We start from the raw sequence: 17,640 nt of genomic DNA on the forward strand, positions 1-17,640 counted from the left end.
TTTGAAAGGCAGCTTTTATCTTTGGCAGTGAGGTGTGCTAATACATAATTGGGCAGCAAAACTCTGTTTGCATATCCATACTTGCTTGCATACTTTTCTTGTATCCCAGTGAAAAAATTCCCGGTGATGGTCCATTATCTAAGGATCCAAATGCCCTAGATCTGAAAAGATAATCTGCTTTTGAGTTATACTCTGCAGCATTCCAGCATATGCCGCTAATTTATTATTTTACTTCTTCATAGCCAACCAGTCACTTATTTAAAAGCATTCGTGAAACAAAAATATTTTCTGAAAGAAGTAGGTCAGAAACCATGCTTAAGGTTAAGGTGACATGGATTCTGTTATGAGAACCTTAAACCTGTTTAGCTGTATTTGGGACTTATGAATAGGTGAACATATAAAATTATCTTCTGAAATCAGAGTGCATTCGACATTCAGACAAAAATATCAAACTCTTTCATTGCATAAGATTTTTCTTTGCTCTCCCTGTCTTTAAAATTGTGAGCATTCAGCAAAACCTAAACAAGATCTTCAAAGAAGTACTGTATCTGTTAAATGTTTAACCATGTAAATCAGGAAAAAACCAAATTTGTAGGTTGTTGTTTTTTAGATTTGTCTTATAGATAGATTGTCTTATCAATTATAATACCATATATTTATGCATTTTTAATTATTACAGATGTTATATAAACCAGTAAGTTATGTTAAGATAATTGATTAACTTCTGTTCCTCGTGCATAATTGCATTTCTGTCAGAACTTATCATCCATCAGTTCCTTTTTCATTTTCCTGTATTTCAGGATCTAAAATCAGTGTCAGTTTCAGATATAGATAAATACACTTAACTCTGAAATATATAATCAGCCAGAAGGTCTCTAATGGATTATAATAAAAGTTAAACTATTTTCCTGAAAAAGCTAATTTTCAGTGGGCTATGGTAACAAATTTAACTGTGAAATCAGGATAATTTGCCAACATTTTATAATCAGATATCCATATTTCCCAAATTCATCTAAGAATAGAGCTTCCATCTAAAACACAATTTACATTCAAAAAATCTTTACCCTTCTAGTTGTTTCTGCAGTTGTCTCTAACCAAAACTACAAAATTAGGCATTAGAATGGAGGTCCCATGGTTTTTGTTCTAAATTGTAGTTCAAACACATCAAGCCCAACCCATTTGAACTTTAACATATGAGAGACAATGTTTTATTCTTTCATGGAATGGCTTCCTATCTCTGTGAATGAAATAATCAGTACAAGTAATGAGTCGCAGAGATAAAAACCAAATCATGAATAATGATTGCATTTGTTTGTTTTTTAAAAGTCATGGTAGGTTTTTTAAAAACAAAATGTTATGTGTAAACACAATGCATAAATTGAAATATACCTTCTTTCATTTCTAAGCGTGATAAAGATAGAAGGAATTTATTCAAAAAAAGAAATAAACTACATTCAGTATAATAGTTGGGACTCTTGAAGAAGAATAAAGGTCAAGAAAAATTATAGGGTGGTGTTCAAATAACATCCTTAAGGACTTGTGCATGGTCAGTGGAAGTTTTGACCTACACTACATAATAAATGGTTTTTGAACCTTTGGTCACTACTAAAAGATGATTGCATGCAACACAGAATTCAAAGCATTGCTGGCCCTAAAAACTAGTAATATAGTTCTTTAATCCTGGCCCTACTTTTTCAAGAGTTCTTGTCCCCAAACAATTACCGTATTTTTCGCCCTATAGGACGCACTTTCCCCCCTACGAAAATGAAGGGGAAATCTGGGTGCGTCCTATGGGGCGAATGCAGGCTTTCGCTGAAGCTTGGAGAGCGAGAGGGGTTGGTGCGCACCAACCCCTCTCGCTCTCCAGGCTTCAGGAAGACATCTGCAGCCTAGGCAGCCCTGCGGGAGTTCCCGCAGGGCTGTCTAGGCTGCGGATAGTAGCCTGCTTCCCGGAGCGTCGGGCGCCATGAAAGCAGAGCGCCCGGCACTTCGGGAACACATCCGCAGCGTGGGGAGCCCTGCAGGGGTTCCCCGCAGGGCTCCCCACGCTGCGGATAGCAGCCTGCCGCCCGGCGGGCGGGGCGCCCTGAAGCAGAGCACCCAGCGCGCCGGACAGACATCAGCCAGCCCCACAAGCTCGGGGGACAGCAGGGAGGCGCAGCGCCGCCATCCTGCTGTTCCTCGACCTGGTTCGGTTTCCCCGACCTGCTTTTGGGGGGGAAATAAAGGAATTTCCCCCCCCCTTTATTTCCCCCCAAAAAACCTAGGTGCGTCCTATGGGACGGAGCGTCCTATGGGACGAAAAATACAGTACATATTTGGGTGTTACATAATAGAACAAAATGAAAAGAGAGGCCCAAAGTCATGCCACTAATCTTGGTGTGCTAAAGAAGTATGTTTTCTGGGTAGCTTGTAGGAAGGATAAGAAATTTGATTTCATTTGCGCTGGATTCTGGAGACAGTAGAGGAAGGTAGAAAGCGGAGCTGAGACCTCCCTTCTCTTTAAGAATGAGCTAAATAGGTAATTAAGCGTCTTCAGACATGTGCAACATCTATTACAGTGGTGCCCCGCAAGACGAATGCCTCGCAAGACAGAAAACCCGCTAGACGAAAGGGTTTTCCGTTTTGGAGGTGCTTCGCAAAACAAATTTCCTATGGGCTTGCTTTGCAAGACAAAAATGTCCTGCGGGGTTTTCCCTCCCCCCCTTTTTCCCAAGCTGCTAAGCCGCTTAACAGCTGAGCCGCTAAGCCGCTTAACAGCTGAGCCGCTAAGCCGCTTATCAGCTGAGCCGCTAAGCCCCTTAACAGCTGAGCCGCTAAGCCGCTTATCAGCTGATCCGCTAAGCCGCTTGACAGCTGATCCGCTAAGCCGCTTATCAGCTGATCCACTAAGCCGCTAATAGCGGTAATCCGCTAAACCGCTAATGGGCTTGCTTCGCAAGACAAAAAAACCGCAAGACGAAGAGACTCGCGGAACGGATTCTTTTCGTCTTGCGAGGCACCACTGTAATTCCATTGTTTCCACTTGGAAATGTATTAAAAGTTAAAAATAAACTAGTGGCCTTTTTATTTGTCTCTAACATTTCCTTGCTCTTCCCTGCAATCATAAGTAGGCCTTATAATGAAAAATGACAACATAGAAACCTTTAGAGAAAGTGGCAGCCATGAAGTTTATATGATGCACAAGTTTGGTACATTGCTACTTGGAATGCTGTATTCCCATAAAATTGGTCAAGATGCTTCGCCTTGCATAACGAAACGTAAGGTGCAGTGAAGAATAATTCGGCCCATAGTAAGAGAGCGCAAGGAATTTTCAGACGCGTTTCTAAAACACTCATAAATGTAAACAATGCCTTTCTTGTGCTTTATTGGTCGGTATGCAGTATACCTGTGATGTTACAAAACAGTTTCATTATTTGTGAAGGTTTAAAAATCGTGTCCCCTCTTAAAATGGAAAGGAGGGCATTGCCATAGAGCTTTAGTGGCCTTCGGCGATATGCATATCAGCCGTTCATTCGTTACAACAGGAGACCCATGCATTTACAGTCTATCCCCCTCTTCCCCAGAATCCTGGCCACTTGTTCTCAGAGCAAGTAACCCTACATGCCAGACCGTGTTAAGGAAAGGGATGGCTGCCTTAATATATATAGAACATGAATGGTTTTCTTTTTTTCTTTTAATGACCAGTGTGTTGCAGTATATGGAGCTGAACGCCAGCTTGGGTGGGTGGGTGGGAGTAAGGAGAATACAGAACTCCAATGAGCCCTATGCCATTTCCATTCCCCCGCATGTGGCTGCACCCATGGGGGTACGGATCACACCTATTACTTACAAAGCACTGCTCAGTTACAAAATGGAGGCAGCTTTTAAATAGGGGACGTGCGTCAAATTCAGGCAAATATAATCTCTGATAATTCCGTAATTCTAAATGGCTGTAAAAATCAAATGGAAGAAAGTATTTTTTATCATTTTGGGGTGCCATTTAAAATTCTTCTTTTCAGACATCTTCTGTGTACATGATGACTTGCTTTTTAAAAAGTGTTCCCTTTTCCCTCTATACAGTGAGCATGGCCACTAACAGACTTATAGGTGCAGTGGCAGGGACCATTCTGGCTCTGGGGGTGATTTTTGGAGGCACAGGGTGGGGAATAGAGTAAGCATATTTCTTAGTCTAAGAGTTTCATGTTTGGTGCCTAGTGTGTGAGGTAACTGTACGCATCTGAGCCCTCTGTGTACTATCCCATTAGCTTTGTGTTCTGTGGTGACCGTATTTGTCATGTGATTTGGATGTCTGTGTCATGTGATATGCTCATGCAGTGTTTAACCCTCTCCTGTCTGGGACAATGTGGGGCATAAAACAATGTATGTGAATCTTATATAACGCAGTTCGATGTTTACATGTTTTCTATGCTCTAAATTCTATAAAAAGATTTTTTTTAAAAAAACATTATTAGTCATTGCCAAATGCTTTCTAATAGACAACTTAGACTATTTGATAAAATTTGGTTTATTGCCATTGGTATTAAGTGTAACAGCACATAAACAATCCAAGTTGAATAATAAGAAAGTAGAACAATAGTCAGCTTTTAATAACTGTTGACTCTTCTTTCTTTAGGGTTTTTAGTAGTCCTAGACCAATAGTGTTCCATGTTCCATGTTATGCTCTGATTCAGTAGGGAAGCTCTGTACATGACAACAGGCTTCTGCACATTAAGCCAACAGATAAACAGATATTACTGCTGGATGTGCAGCCTCATCTGTACCACAGTGCTCATCTGGCCTGGCCAGAGGTGTCTTTTGATGTTTATCCAAAGTCATCTGTTACACATGTCTAAAGATGGATTGGGGCTTTAAAACTATGGATATTTGCTATATTATTTTGAGATAGATCAGTTTCTGTTATGAACACATTGATTGACATTTATGCCACTGATCCATGGGATTAGAAATAGATATGGGATAAAATCATTTGATATTCTTTGTGGAAATATATCACAGACCAGGTTTAACCTTTCACTGCAGTTATTTCTTTTTGCTTCTTTTCATTTTTAACAGTGAGCAACTCACCTGCATTTTGCTGACTGTTCCCTTGAACATGATCTCTTTTTTTAATAGGATCAACAAGTTACTTTGCTCCTGTAATTTCTATAATAATTTTAAAATGTATTTGCACACTCTGTGTATCTGCCTCAGGTTATATAAAGGCAGGAAGTGACAAGGACACTGGTTTCGTATATCCACGATTTTCTATCATTTGTCTTACATTAATGACAGTAGAATTTGTATTATTATTATTATTATTAAAAATTGAGTTCAGGAAGTTCATAGAAAGTAGGTTTCCCATCTGCTCCGCACTTCCCCCAAGAGGAAGGAGGCTGGTTTGAGGAGAAGAAGACAGGAAATTTAACATTGCATGAATTCCCTTAACTGTGAATCCTACACATTGTCTACTCATAAGCGAGCCCTGCTAATTTTAGCGGGACTCCCAGGTGGGTGCCTATAAGATTTGCAACCACTGATTTATCAAAGCCCAGTTTGGGGCATTTCCCCCATCCTAGAAGTTCCCTCTGCCCTTCATTCTGGAGGATACCCCCCCCCAGCCTTGCTAACTAATGCAGCGAAGGGAGACAACAGGAACTGTTACTCCTGTGTATTTGAATTAACTTACTTCAATACGCACATAGTTATTTCTGGTAATAACGATTATAACAATCTGAATTTTTCAAAGTCTTCTTTGATCTGGAAATTAAGCAAAAGGGCAGAGAAAGCAGGTAGAGAGAAACAAATTTTGCATGATAAAGGGACCCAAGATCACCTCATTTCCACTGGCAACTCCTAGGAAGGCTGTGGAATTGCCTTTGGAGGCTTAATCCAGGCTTCATCCAGACAAGACTGAGGTGGGGAAGCTGGCTGATCTAGGAGGAGTGACGTCACTGGGACTGCACGCCTCCAAAGGACCAGCTTTGGGCGTTGGCTGTGGAAGTGTAGGTGAGGTCTATGGCTAGGAATGCCTTTTAGCAGCATTACATTAGTTTGTGTGGGCAAAAGGTCCTTCGGATAACTCAATCCCAAACACATCAAAGGCTTTAAAGATTTAAGACAGCATTTTGAGTCGGGTCTGAAAATGCACAGGTGACCAGTGCAGCTGATACAGATGCTCCACTCATCTTCCTCTCATCAGCAACCAAACAGCAGCATTCAGTACCAGTTGAAGTTCAGACTGTCCCCAAGGCAGTACCATGCACATCACATTTCAGCCTTAACTGGTGACTGCTGCATAGATTACTGAAGCAAGGTCCAATCTCTCCAGAACAGTGTTGCTATGTGATCAGCATTGATTTCCTTATAGGCAAACTCCCATTCTTGGGTGGTAGAAGGTAATCTTCAGTTCTAGCGTCCACCACATATTTTATGCCTGCAATTTTTGTCTGCTTAATAATTTCTGGAATGTGTTCATAGAGGTGCCCAGTGTATTTGTTTTATACAGTGTTTGCTTTCTTCTCTGTTTATTTGGCAAATATTTGTTTTTTGGCAACAAACGAGGTCTGCTTTTGTGTCAATAATCCTTGTATAGTTGCAGAATATCTGAAAAACCAAACTCATAACAAAATACAGATTATAAAAGCATAACCTTTGCTCTACTATCTTATTTTATTTATTTATAATGAAGGTTACAAATCCTTCCAAGACGAATTTACAATGAGCATTAAAATAAATTCTTGATAACCACAATAAACAATATCAACATATAAAGTCAGCAGCATCCTTTCCCACAGGGCAGTTGGTGACAGGTGGCCTTTTGGGTGATGGAGCCGAAGAGTCCAGATGGAGTAGGCTTATTGGCCTATTTGCTTGGTTGGGTCCTTCCCACAGGGCAGTTGGTGGGGTGGGAGAGAGTCCATCCTAGAGCAGGCTCTGAGGCCTCCAGGAATCCTTCCCACGGGGCAACTGATGGTGGACGAGCCTGTGGGAAGGTGAGGAAGATATTTCACCTGGAGTGTTCTTTGATTTTTCCCCCCCACCTGCCTTTCTGGAACTCACTCCAATGCAGCAAGGGTGAGTCTGGTGATGTGATGAGGTTCTATGCAGAGATTACCTCCGGGCATAGTCCTTTTAGCACTTGATAACGAGTACTTGATAACGAGCAGGTAGAATGTCTCACACTATATTTGCACAGATGGACAACTGGACAGTGTCGTTCTTACAGCATCGGTTATATTTTGTGGGGAAACTGATATCAAGCAGCTCACACACCCCGCCCCCCACTCCCTGTCCCTCAACAGGTAATAAAATCAGATGTTCCTGTGCTTACCCTCTGTATCCAGGAGGGGAAGGGATCTAGGGATACATTTCCTGCTCCTGGGCATTAGGACCAGGACTAAAGTGAACAGTGGCTTGCTCCACAAAATGATTTTGAGCAGGTGACAATATTCGGCCTCTCGGTGTTGCAAAGCCTACATTTTCTTTCAAACACTGGTGCTACTGTTTAAATGTGATTTTTTAGCAGCAGCATGCAAACAGCATACAGCAATATAATCAGAAAGTCTTAAACCCTGTGTAGATATGCTTTTTCTCCTTGTTCCCTGGGTGGTGCTCTTTTGTTATTAGGACCAGGTGTATTGAAACTAATCTCACAGCATAATGTTCTTTACAAAATTCATGTACTCCGATAAACAGTGACATTCTCTCATCGATGCACCTGGAGAGTGAAGGGGTCAAAAAGAATGGGCTCTTGGACCCATTAGTCACCCCTGCTTGCTCCACATCTGTGGTTGCTTCTTCTCCGAAAGTAATTCAAACACCGTTAGAGATTGGATATACTGTAAGCTTTTTAAAACAGTTGACTGTCTTATCAAAGCAAAACACAGCAAAAACACCCTATGACTTCTAATATTTGAATGTTGCAGCATGGTTAGGTATATGTAATAGTAATAAGTTTGGATACATTTGAACTGGAGTTGGGAGTTTCAGTAACAGCAGATATTCCGGTAAGGAATTAATTTGGAAATGCAAACAGGGTGGTATCCAACTAAAACATACTTGGAATGGGACCATTAAAATCAGTGGAATAAGTCCATTGATTTCAGTGGGTTTATTCTGTGTATTCATGTTTGAGCAAGAGAGAGATTAAATAAGTTTGGCCCTTTTTCACAATGTTTGTTTAAAGTAATTGAATAGCACACTTATTTAAAATTGCTTGATTACATTTCCCTTGATGTGAATTAATTAAGTGGTTGGTTCTTATGTCTTTCTTCCCATAATCCTTTGTCACAGGTCCTAGTGCCACCAATCTTATAATAGGCTCCATCGCTGGTGCCATCCTGGTAGCAGCTATTGTCCTTGGGGGGACAGGATGGGGCTTTAAGTAAGCAATGCCGCATGTCTTCTCTTCAGTGGCTATGGCATATCTCTCTTCTGCTTACATCACTAAATTTTGAGTTCCTGCTACAAGATCTCCGGTAATATTTTACTGTAATAAATCTGTGTTTAGTGAAAGGGCTAAAATATGTGTTACAAAATCTCAAAGTTGTCACCAGGATGCAAAGTTGTCAAAATAGCAAAACCAGTAGATTAAGATTAACGGCCTCAATGAATGTGAGCCAAAATGCTGATTTAAAATGGGGAACGTATAGTGGTACCTTGGTTTACGAACTTAATCCGTTCCGGAAGTCTGTTCTTAAACCAAAGCATTCTTAAACCAAGCCGTGCTTTCCCATAGCAGCGGGGGACTCAATTTACAAATGGAAAACACTCAACAGGAAGCGGAACATGTTCTGCTTCCAAGGCAAAGTTCACAAACCAAAACACTTACTTCCGGGTTAGCAGCATTCTTAATCAAAGTTGTTCATAAACTAAGCTGTTCTTAAACCAAGGTACCACTGTACTGTTTATCTGCTTGTGCTGTTATAAACACCTTATAGGAACTTTCCCATTATGGTAGGAATTCTAGAGTCTAGATGTACCTGCGCCTGAACATGCTCAGGTATCCAGGAACTAGAATATAAAAATATACACCAGATTGACAGATTGTATGAATTTGCACCTTCTCAGGGGATCTCTTCCAGTGGCAAAGCACTTTTCAGTGAGCTGTTTTAATCATGCAAAGTACAGCCCTGAAGGTTGGTGCCTCAGTACAAATCTGCTGGCAGCCCGCCCTCTGCGTTCACAGCAGGCATGTCAACCTAGCTGTCTGAACTGATTTTTAGAGCAAAATTAGAAAATATGGAGAATGCATGGCTGTTGTCCTGCAGGCAACAGTTGGTATCAACCTTGACATGACCTTGTCTTTTGAAAGTTTCTTTGTCCTCTGTGCTTCTGCTTAGCTGCTGCTTGCTAGCACAAGGGAATTTTCAGCACAGTGAAGCCATGTCGTGCATGTTATCTTGCTAGAAGTAACACAAAGCATTGGAGGGGAGGGAGGGAGATGGTGCTGATGGGTTCTCAATAGGCGTGCATTCTCCATCATGCTAGTTCTGCTGTTGAAGACGGTTGTTATATACAAATGCATTTAAAAGATGAAAAACCGCTTCGGGTAAGGGAAAAGTTGAGACCTAACTCCTTCTCTGCCAGTCTCTACTCAAACTATATATTCCCTTCTCCTCCCCACCCCCAACAGCTTCCCCCACTGTAAGGTTTTGAAATTTGCTAAGGCATTGAGATGACAAAAATTTAAGACATACTAGTCAGTGCCTGGTGCGTAAGTTCGTTTATGGAAATTCGTTTGCAATCTCTGTTACTCTTTTGAGAAATCCCTTTTTCTCAGAGAGTTTACTTGGGAACCATCCCTTTCATTTATAAGATAACAGCTAACATTAAGATGCTGTGATATGTGAACCGCCCTATGGATGAAGGGCAGTATAATCAGTAAATAAATATGTTCCACCAGTTGTAATTAGAAGTGAAGATTACTGTGACGCAATAGTCCAACAGCATAATAATAATAAAAACAACAACAACAAATTTTTGTTTATATTCCGCCCTCCCCAGCCGAAGCCGGGCTCAGGGCGGCTAACAACAGTAAAATAATACATCATTCTAAAATCATTTCATTATAAAATTAATTCAGATCAAATTGATGGCAACCATTGGGCTAGAGTTCTGTGAAGATTGCCAAAGGAGGGAGTCAGGCTGTGCCCTGGCCAAAGGCCTGGTGGAACAGCTCTGTCTTGCAGGCCCTGCGGAAAGATGTCAAGTCCCGCAGGGCCCTAGTCTCTTGTGACAGAGCGTTCCACCAGATCGGGGCCAAGGCCAAAAAAGCCCTGGCTCTGGTTGAGGCCAGCCTAACCTCCCTGTGGCCCGGGACCTCCAATATATTTTTGTTTGAAGACCGTAAGGTCCTCCGTGGGACATACCAGGAGAGGCGGTCCCGTAGGTACGAGGGTCCTAGGCCGTATAGGGCTTTCTTAAGGACACCAAGATGGCTTCCTCTATTGTAGTATTAGAAGCATCTTCTCTATCTCTTTGCACACCCTTCCTACCAGATGGCTCTTGCTGTCAGTATCTGACAGCACGGATCATCTGGGGAGAGAAGGAAACACTTGGATTTGTCTAAGTCCTCCCTTTCTGCATTGCAGGGAGTTGGACTTGGATGTCCCTCAGGGTCCCTTCCAACTCTTCAATTCCATGATTCCACCTCCTCCTACCCTTCCCATTCAGTAGATGATCTGCACTATCTTTCATTCAGTAGATGATCTGCACTATATATAGCATTGAACTTTGGGGAAGGTTCTGTGAATGCAGCAGCTACAATTACTGTTGCTAGGATTGCCTAAGAGCAGTGGCATAGCGTGGGTTGTCAGCACCCGGGGCAAGGCAAGTAATTTGTGCCCCCTAACCCGTGGATTTGCGCCCCCTAACCCTAACCCCCAGATGTTGCGCCCGGTGCGGCCAGCCCCCCCTGCACCCCCCACGCTATGCCACTGCCTAAGAGCCACATTCATTGTTGGCCCAACCTTCTGTGGGGCTCGTGCCAGATTCCACACATACTCTTGCCTAAGCACACACACTCGCACGCACGCACGCACGCACGCACGCACACACACTGTTGCTGATCTGCACAAAGCAGGTGTTATCACACTCTCCGCTCATCAAATGATCAATCTGATATTTGTGGAGTGGATGATTTGCATATCTTTCAAGGTGCTGGGCTCTGCCCACCCCAGTGCAGTGTCTACATAAAAATAATTGTTTTGCCGCTGCCACCAAAATTGTGGAGTCTTGGTGGCAGAGCAGAAATAAATTGTTCAGAGGTTGGATTAGGTCCCCAAACTTTATGCCATGCTTCATGCCATTCAAAACATTCACTCGAAGGTGTTAGTTTTATTGAGATGAACCCCATTAAATTAATAAACCACCCATTATCCATTCTGAACCACCTGTGATTTATTATCATTCACAAATGCTCTCAGTCTTTCAATGTAAATAGTCATAAAGAGTTACGCTAAAATGGTATTGCTTGAGCATTTATTTATCACGTCGTTTTTTTACATACAGAATTATGACATAAATTCAGATCTGATCAATATTGCAGTTTACTTATGATCAGGAAATATAATGCTTACCTAAAACCAACATTCAGTTTGTGTAACTGATCAGTTATTGGAGCTCAGATCCATGAGGCAAATTACTTGCCTCTTAATGGAGTTCTAAGTTTTCCATGGAAGTTTGTGCATGCTGACACTCTGTATCATGGGATCACCATAGTAAAATCATAAGTCTTTGTTGTATGTGTTGAATATAGAAAATTGACACAAAACCCCATCAGTGAAATACATATAAAAGATTCAAATTTTGACTTCAGGCACATATATTTCTATTTTAATAAAGAATGTGTGGGGGTTTGTGTGTGATTGTGTGTGTGTGTGTCAGTGTACTTACTGGGTTATTAAACTTCATGACCTCCCTCCCAATTTCCTTATAAACTACATAATACTATATTGATCCTTTTGACTTTTGTCCATGCACACTTTAGTCATTCATCTGTAGCATATATTTCTCACTTAGATAATACTTTGCATCCTGTGTGTCATTCTAGTGTACAATATATATACAACGAAATAATTTGGTTCCCCGGTATGGACAACGGTTCTCTAGAAGTATCACAACAGTTCTCTTATTAATTTAAAATGAAAGTATTTTATTCTGTAGCAGAACCTCAAATATGATGGCCTCGCCTAGCTCACAGCTTGAAGTGCATGTTTCTTTGGGGTAAAACTGAAAGAAGTATTCACTGTGTGGAAGAGGCCTAGCCCAGGTAGGCCTCCTTATATTTTGCTGCTTCATTGAGTATGTGTGAGGGTTATTGTGGAGCCGAGAATGTTTATGATAATTTGGTAGGAATGGAAGAAAGAAAATTCACTGCAAAGCAGCGGGACGCGGCTCTGGTGTCAAAGGTTTTGATGGTGTCTGTGTTTCAGAGCTGTATCCCAACACAGCAGGCACAGAACCATACATTTAATTCATGAATACTCATTTTTCTGAACTTTATTTGGGTTTGGATCCCGATTTGTGCAAGCAGAAAGCCACTCACTCCAGCAGAGCTTTCCTTGGCCCCTTGTCTACATTGTAGCCCAGCATCTTCCGAAAAGCCACTTCTGATTATCTGAACAGGGTGGGAGAGGGGGCATGGGGGCCTGAGAGGGAGGAGGCTGATGAAATTCAAGAGGAGGCAAGGAGTGGCTTTTCAGGCGGCCCAGAGGACCCCATTGAGGACAAAAAGGGTAGGAAATGTCTGCTTAAGCAGTTTTCTGCTCATGCAGGTCCTGATACAAACCATTTTGTATCCAGTCTTCAGAATTTTAAAATAATACTGTTCAGTTGAACAGTACAAATTTAGGTGTTCATATAAGAACTTTTTTATCTGTTTTCTCAACTGTGAAAGGTTTCATTTAAATAACCTTTCTGTTTAACATTTCTAGACACAACCGATTTTCCTGATAATTTCCTTCATGATTTTCCCAAACGTTTTGCCCTAAGCAGCCTTGTATGGGTCCCCTGGGAACATAAGAAGAGCCTGCAGGACAAGCCCCCAGTTTCTATGTGTGCACCCATAAACGACTGAAATACGTGTGCATGGTTTTTACAATCCTTTTAATTAAAACAAACAAACTTGAATTCTTTGTAACATAGATAGTTGGAGAGAATTGTACTGAGACGCTGTGCATGATGGAATATGTACATTATTCTTTTTTAGCAGTATCTTCTCTCTTGCGGTGTGATGTGGCAGGTACTTGTCAAAGTGTTTTTAGTGTACGTGTTAAGGCAGGAAAGGAATCAGTCTTGACCTCATGCAGGGTGAAGAAGCAGCACTGTGTTTTTGTAAGACTGGCAGTGTTGCTCGATCTCTGTCTCTGTAATACGTTGTGCAGAAGCTTGCCCTCTCCCTTCCTCTCTTTGTACCAGAGATGGTACAACTTTGTTTGTGGGAGACTATATTCTGTTTTCCTGACTGTTGCCCAGGGGCTGGAAGCATTGACCTCAGTAGTGAGGCTAACTCCATCAGTAAGAATATAAGTGTGCAGGGAATGTAGGCAGGCACAGGTGTGGCCACACATTGAAAATCTAAATGAGAGGTGTATCATTGAAGTGTGTCCCTCAGGAGCCACATGAATTTGCTTGAGTAGCAAGATCTGCCCTGTGGACTGTTGGCAACCAGCTCTATCATCTCTTTAAATCATGAATGAGCAACCTCTGGCCCATAGATATAGTTAAGGCCCACCCAAGGTCCCAGTTTGGCCTGTGAGGCTGTTTCCCCAAAGCCACACCCATCCACTCTGAACCTGGCATCACATGGGCAGCTACGATTGAACAGTTGCGAGCCTTAACGTCTGATCAGCTGATGGATCATGACAGCAAGCTGCTGGTGTCAACTGCTGTAGTGCAGCCGATGGAAAGCATAATAAACATTTGAGGGCTGATTGTGTACCAGTAGAATAATCCTGGGTGGTTTTAAAAGCTGCTGAAGGTGTGAAAACTCAGGTCACTCTAGTTTGCTTGCCATGATCTCACATCATGCAATTAAGCCATACATTTTGCAAATAAGGGAAGACCACAAGCCTTGTTTAATTGTTGGGCTGATATGCTACAGATACAGTACATCTCTTTTCTTCCAACAGACACAGCAAGTACTGTTTTCTAATGTTAGCCTTGTCAATATACAATAATTAAAGGATCCAGTATGAGGGAGGGCAGAGGAGATGCATTCTTTATATTCTTCTCACTCGTTTCATTTTGTATGAAGATCTGCAGAATTTTTTTTTTTTACAATGGAGGGTTAAATGCTTAGTATTACCAATGTACTATTTTACAAACAAAGATAAAGTGATGATATGCATCCTAGGGTTTTGTTTTTTTTAAAAAAAAGAAGAATAAAGACATTTTTAATATTTTGAAAAGAGGAAAATATTTCCTGGTCGAAAAGACAGTTTCTGAGTCTGCAGGTGCATTTCTTTCTTGCTTTGCAGTGCAGAAAATAGCTATATCCTTTCCCCACCCTCTTTTGCTTTCAGTTTTTAGAGGGACATGAGATAAGGTGGATTCTACTTAGCGTTTTCTCTGGGGGAGGCAAGAATAGTAGCTTGGAAAGTATGGAATACAACCTGAGGTCCGAAGGTGTGATCTCATGTCTACAGTGTCACAACTTTTCGTGATTTCTTAGAGGAAAAATAACATGCAAACTTTTATCACCAAGACGGTAGTTAGCTTATGATGTAGTCTTGCGCACGCTTACTTGGAAGAAAGTCCCATTGAAGTAAATGAGACTTGCTCTTGAGTAGACATGCAAAGGATTGTACTGTAAGTATTAGTACTGAGAGACGGAATCTGTCCTAACAGAGCATTTCTAGCTATGTAGTTTTCATGTCTATTGAGATCTGAGTTTTATAAACTGTCAGTTACATTTTGTATGTTGTAAACCAAAGCAAAAAGCCTTGCCCATAATTGCACTGTTCTGTTGCTTTTGAACCGCATTGTTTTAGTACCTCTATCAATGCAAGGTTAATTGTATTATTGTGAAAAACTGACTTTGAATTCATATAATTTAGAATACAGGTTTTGGCATTGCTTTAAAACTCTCTCCATCATGAAAAGCATTGTGAGGTATGCAAACATTGTTAGCAGAGACAGTGTCTTTATTATTCATACTAAATTTCAGAGTTATCCATTACTCTGTTGCGGCTAGAACAGCGAGAGTCCTATGGTACCTTTAAACACAAACAGTGCAAACCTGTACATGTCTGCATGTCTACTCATTGTAAGTCCCATTGAGTGCAATGGCGCTTACTCCAAGGTAAGTGAAAATAGGATTGTAAACTAACTGATTCATTATGGTTTAAGCTTTTGTGGATTAGATGCACAAAATGTTATTCTCAGTTATATATGCACGTAAGTACAGTAAAAGAACATTCAGTGAAGCCAGTAGGCTGTGTGATACAAAATGCAGCAGGTCTACAGAGAATCATGGTCTATCCACAACAGCTGCCATTGGTGATACTTATCTTTTAGGCAATTTATGCTGGTATTCCAAGGTAGAAAAGTAAAAACGAAAGCAAAAACCTGATCTCACTGCGTTAGAAATGTCAGACCCACCATTGCTGAATGAGCAGTAGCGAGATTACTCCATTCTATGGGAATAGTGCAATCACTGTGGTTAATAGCACATATTTGGGGACATAATTCTGTGTACAAAAGGCAATGAAAAAGGGTTCTTATGCAATAATGTACTGATCTGAAAAGTGCATGTTTGAGTTAGTTACGTGGCACAAAAGCGAAGCCTGAAAATAACTGTCTTTTTGCCGTTATCCACAACTTACCACAATAAGCGCAACAACTGATGTTTAAATTCTATTCACTGCAGCCACCGTTGCAGGAGCATGCAGTGGAGGAGACCCAAGGCTTTATGTTCCTTGCCGTTAGGGAATCTGTGAAATCCTGCTCTATGTTTTACTGCATGACAATTTGGTGGCGGTAGCGGCACACATGCCCAGTATTAAGACTAAATGCATGAGCCCCTTGCTTGATGCCCCACATAAAGCCAGATTATGGGGAGGTTGCATCCAGTTTTTGTGTTGCCTTGTAATGTCTTGCTGTTTATTTATATACAGTACTGGTATAATAGGAGAATGGACGTTTCTACAAAAAGTTTTGTTTGCTAACAACAGCAGCAAAATTGCAGTGGCGCAACTAACACGTTCTGGTGTCCATTCTTCTTCACAAGCAGTTTCTTGGCATCTGCTGCTGGAGACTGGAAGTATTTTGTTCCCTATTGTAGTAAAGGCTCACACAGGGGACCCACAAATTGTTTTATAGTTTGGCTTCATTGAAGCCTTTCAGAACAGCGACTTTTGGCAGCAATAATCTATGGCATATCAGTGATATTACAGAAAAGGGGGTGAATACAGCTTCATATTCTGTAGAATCCTTAAGAATTGGTATCAGAATTGAGCTTTAAAGCCCATCCTAATATGAAACGGGTTTATTTCCAGTTTACATCTCAAGCGTCTTAGTGTGAGCCCTTACTACATAGTGTGATGATGAAAACATGACCTTGTTTTCAATTATGCCTAACTGACATATTTCTTGTTTCCCTGTCCTACTATTTGTCTCCTCTTTAACTGGAAGAAATGTCAAAAAGAGAAGATACGATCCAAGTCAGCAGGGTATCTAAGGAACTCCTTGGAAGAGCTTTTCTGTGCATTACTGGATTCCAGACATGGTGGCTTTTTGTAGTAGCTGCACAGAAAGTACGTCACTGCAGAAGAAAATTAAGACGAGCGATTTACTACAAATGGCAAGTGGAGATACTTATGAAAGGGCTGAAGGAAAACTTGTCCTTTTCGGAGATTCACATTTAAAGACTCCCTCCACTCATTTCTCCTTTTTTAAGGTGATAAGAAATGGGACAGATGTTATAAATGAACTATTTTGGCCGAACTTTTTTAAATACAAAGAACAGAGCAAACAAATCAAGTGCAATAAGAGAACTGTTTCAAAATAGTCAAATAGGTAAAAAGTTTCATAACTGATAACTTGAGTTCGCATGACCTTTTAATATTAACGACAGACTCCAGTGGCATGATAAGCTAACTTTTGAAATGGTAAACTGCATGGCATATATACAGCAAACGAGCTAACAAGCTGACCCCAAGCCAAGTCTGCATACCAAGAAAACAAACCAAAACATAGAAATGCTGATTCTGGGTACTTAGGAAATCACGTTCCACCAAGATACACTCTTCTCCAAGTTGTACAACCCCTTCCTAATATATATTCCTCATTCATCTCAATTTTATTTTGGGGGCAACCTTATTTATGGTCCTGCAGGTCTTGTATAGTTTTCAATATAAAAATGAGCAATTTTAGCCATGCCGTTCTCAGATAATGACACATTTTCCTAAGGGTTTTGTTCTATGTGTGAGTCTATCTTCTCGGGTTGTAAAGCTTTCTTAAAACATTGCTCCCCTTTTAAGTTTTTGTAGCATGTTGTATAGCAGGGGTTCTGGGCTTGCTCTGAAAGGCATATCGCATGCAGACACAGGGAGTTCTAGCAGAAAACAGGCGTGCTTTTTAAATTTGTATGCTTGAAACCAAAAAACAAAAACACCCACCCATCCAAAACCTATTAATATGTATAAAGTGCATATG

The 17,640-nt window shown here is 41.0% G+C and overlaps 1 protein-coding gene across 1 annotated transcript in view; it reads left to right on the forward strand.

Moving 5' to 3' along the window:
* The window catches only part of ADAM23 (ADAM metallopeptidase domain 23), a 67,703-nt gene extending 50,742 nt beyond the window's left edge, over nt 1–16,961 (forward strand). The window contains exon 25 of the mRNA XM_081899560.1: nt 16,618–16,961. Within this exon, the coding sequence (XP_081755686.1) occupies nt 16,618–16,850 (233 nt within the window). The 3' untranslated portion in view covers nt 16,851–16,961. The remainder of the gene's footprint in view (nt 1–16,617) is intronic.
* The last annotated feature ends 679 nt before the right edge of the window (nt 16,962–17,640 follow it).

Source organism: Podarcis melisellensis (assembly GCF_964234715.1).
Source record: "Podarcis melisellensis genome assembly, chromosome: 1".
In the NCBI taxonomy this organism is placed as follows: Eukaryota; Metazoa; Chordata; class Lepidosauria; order Squamata; family Lacertidae; genus Podarcis; species Podarcis melisellensis.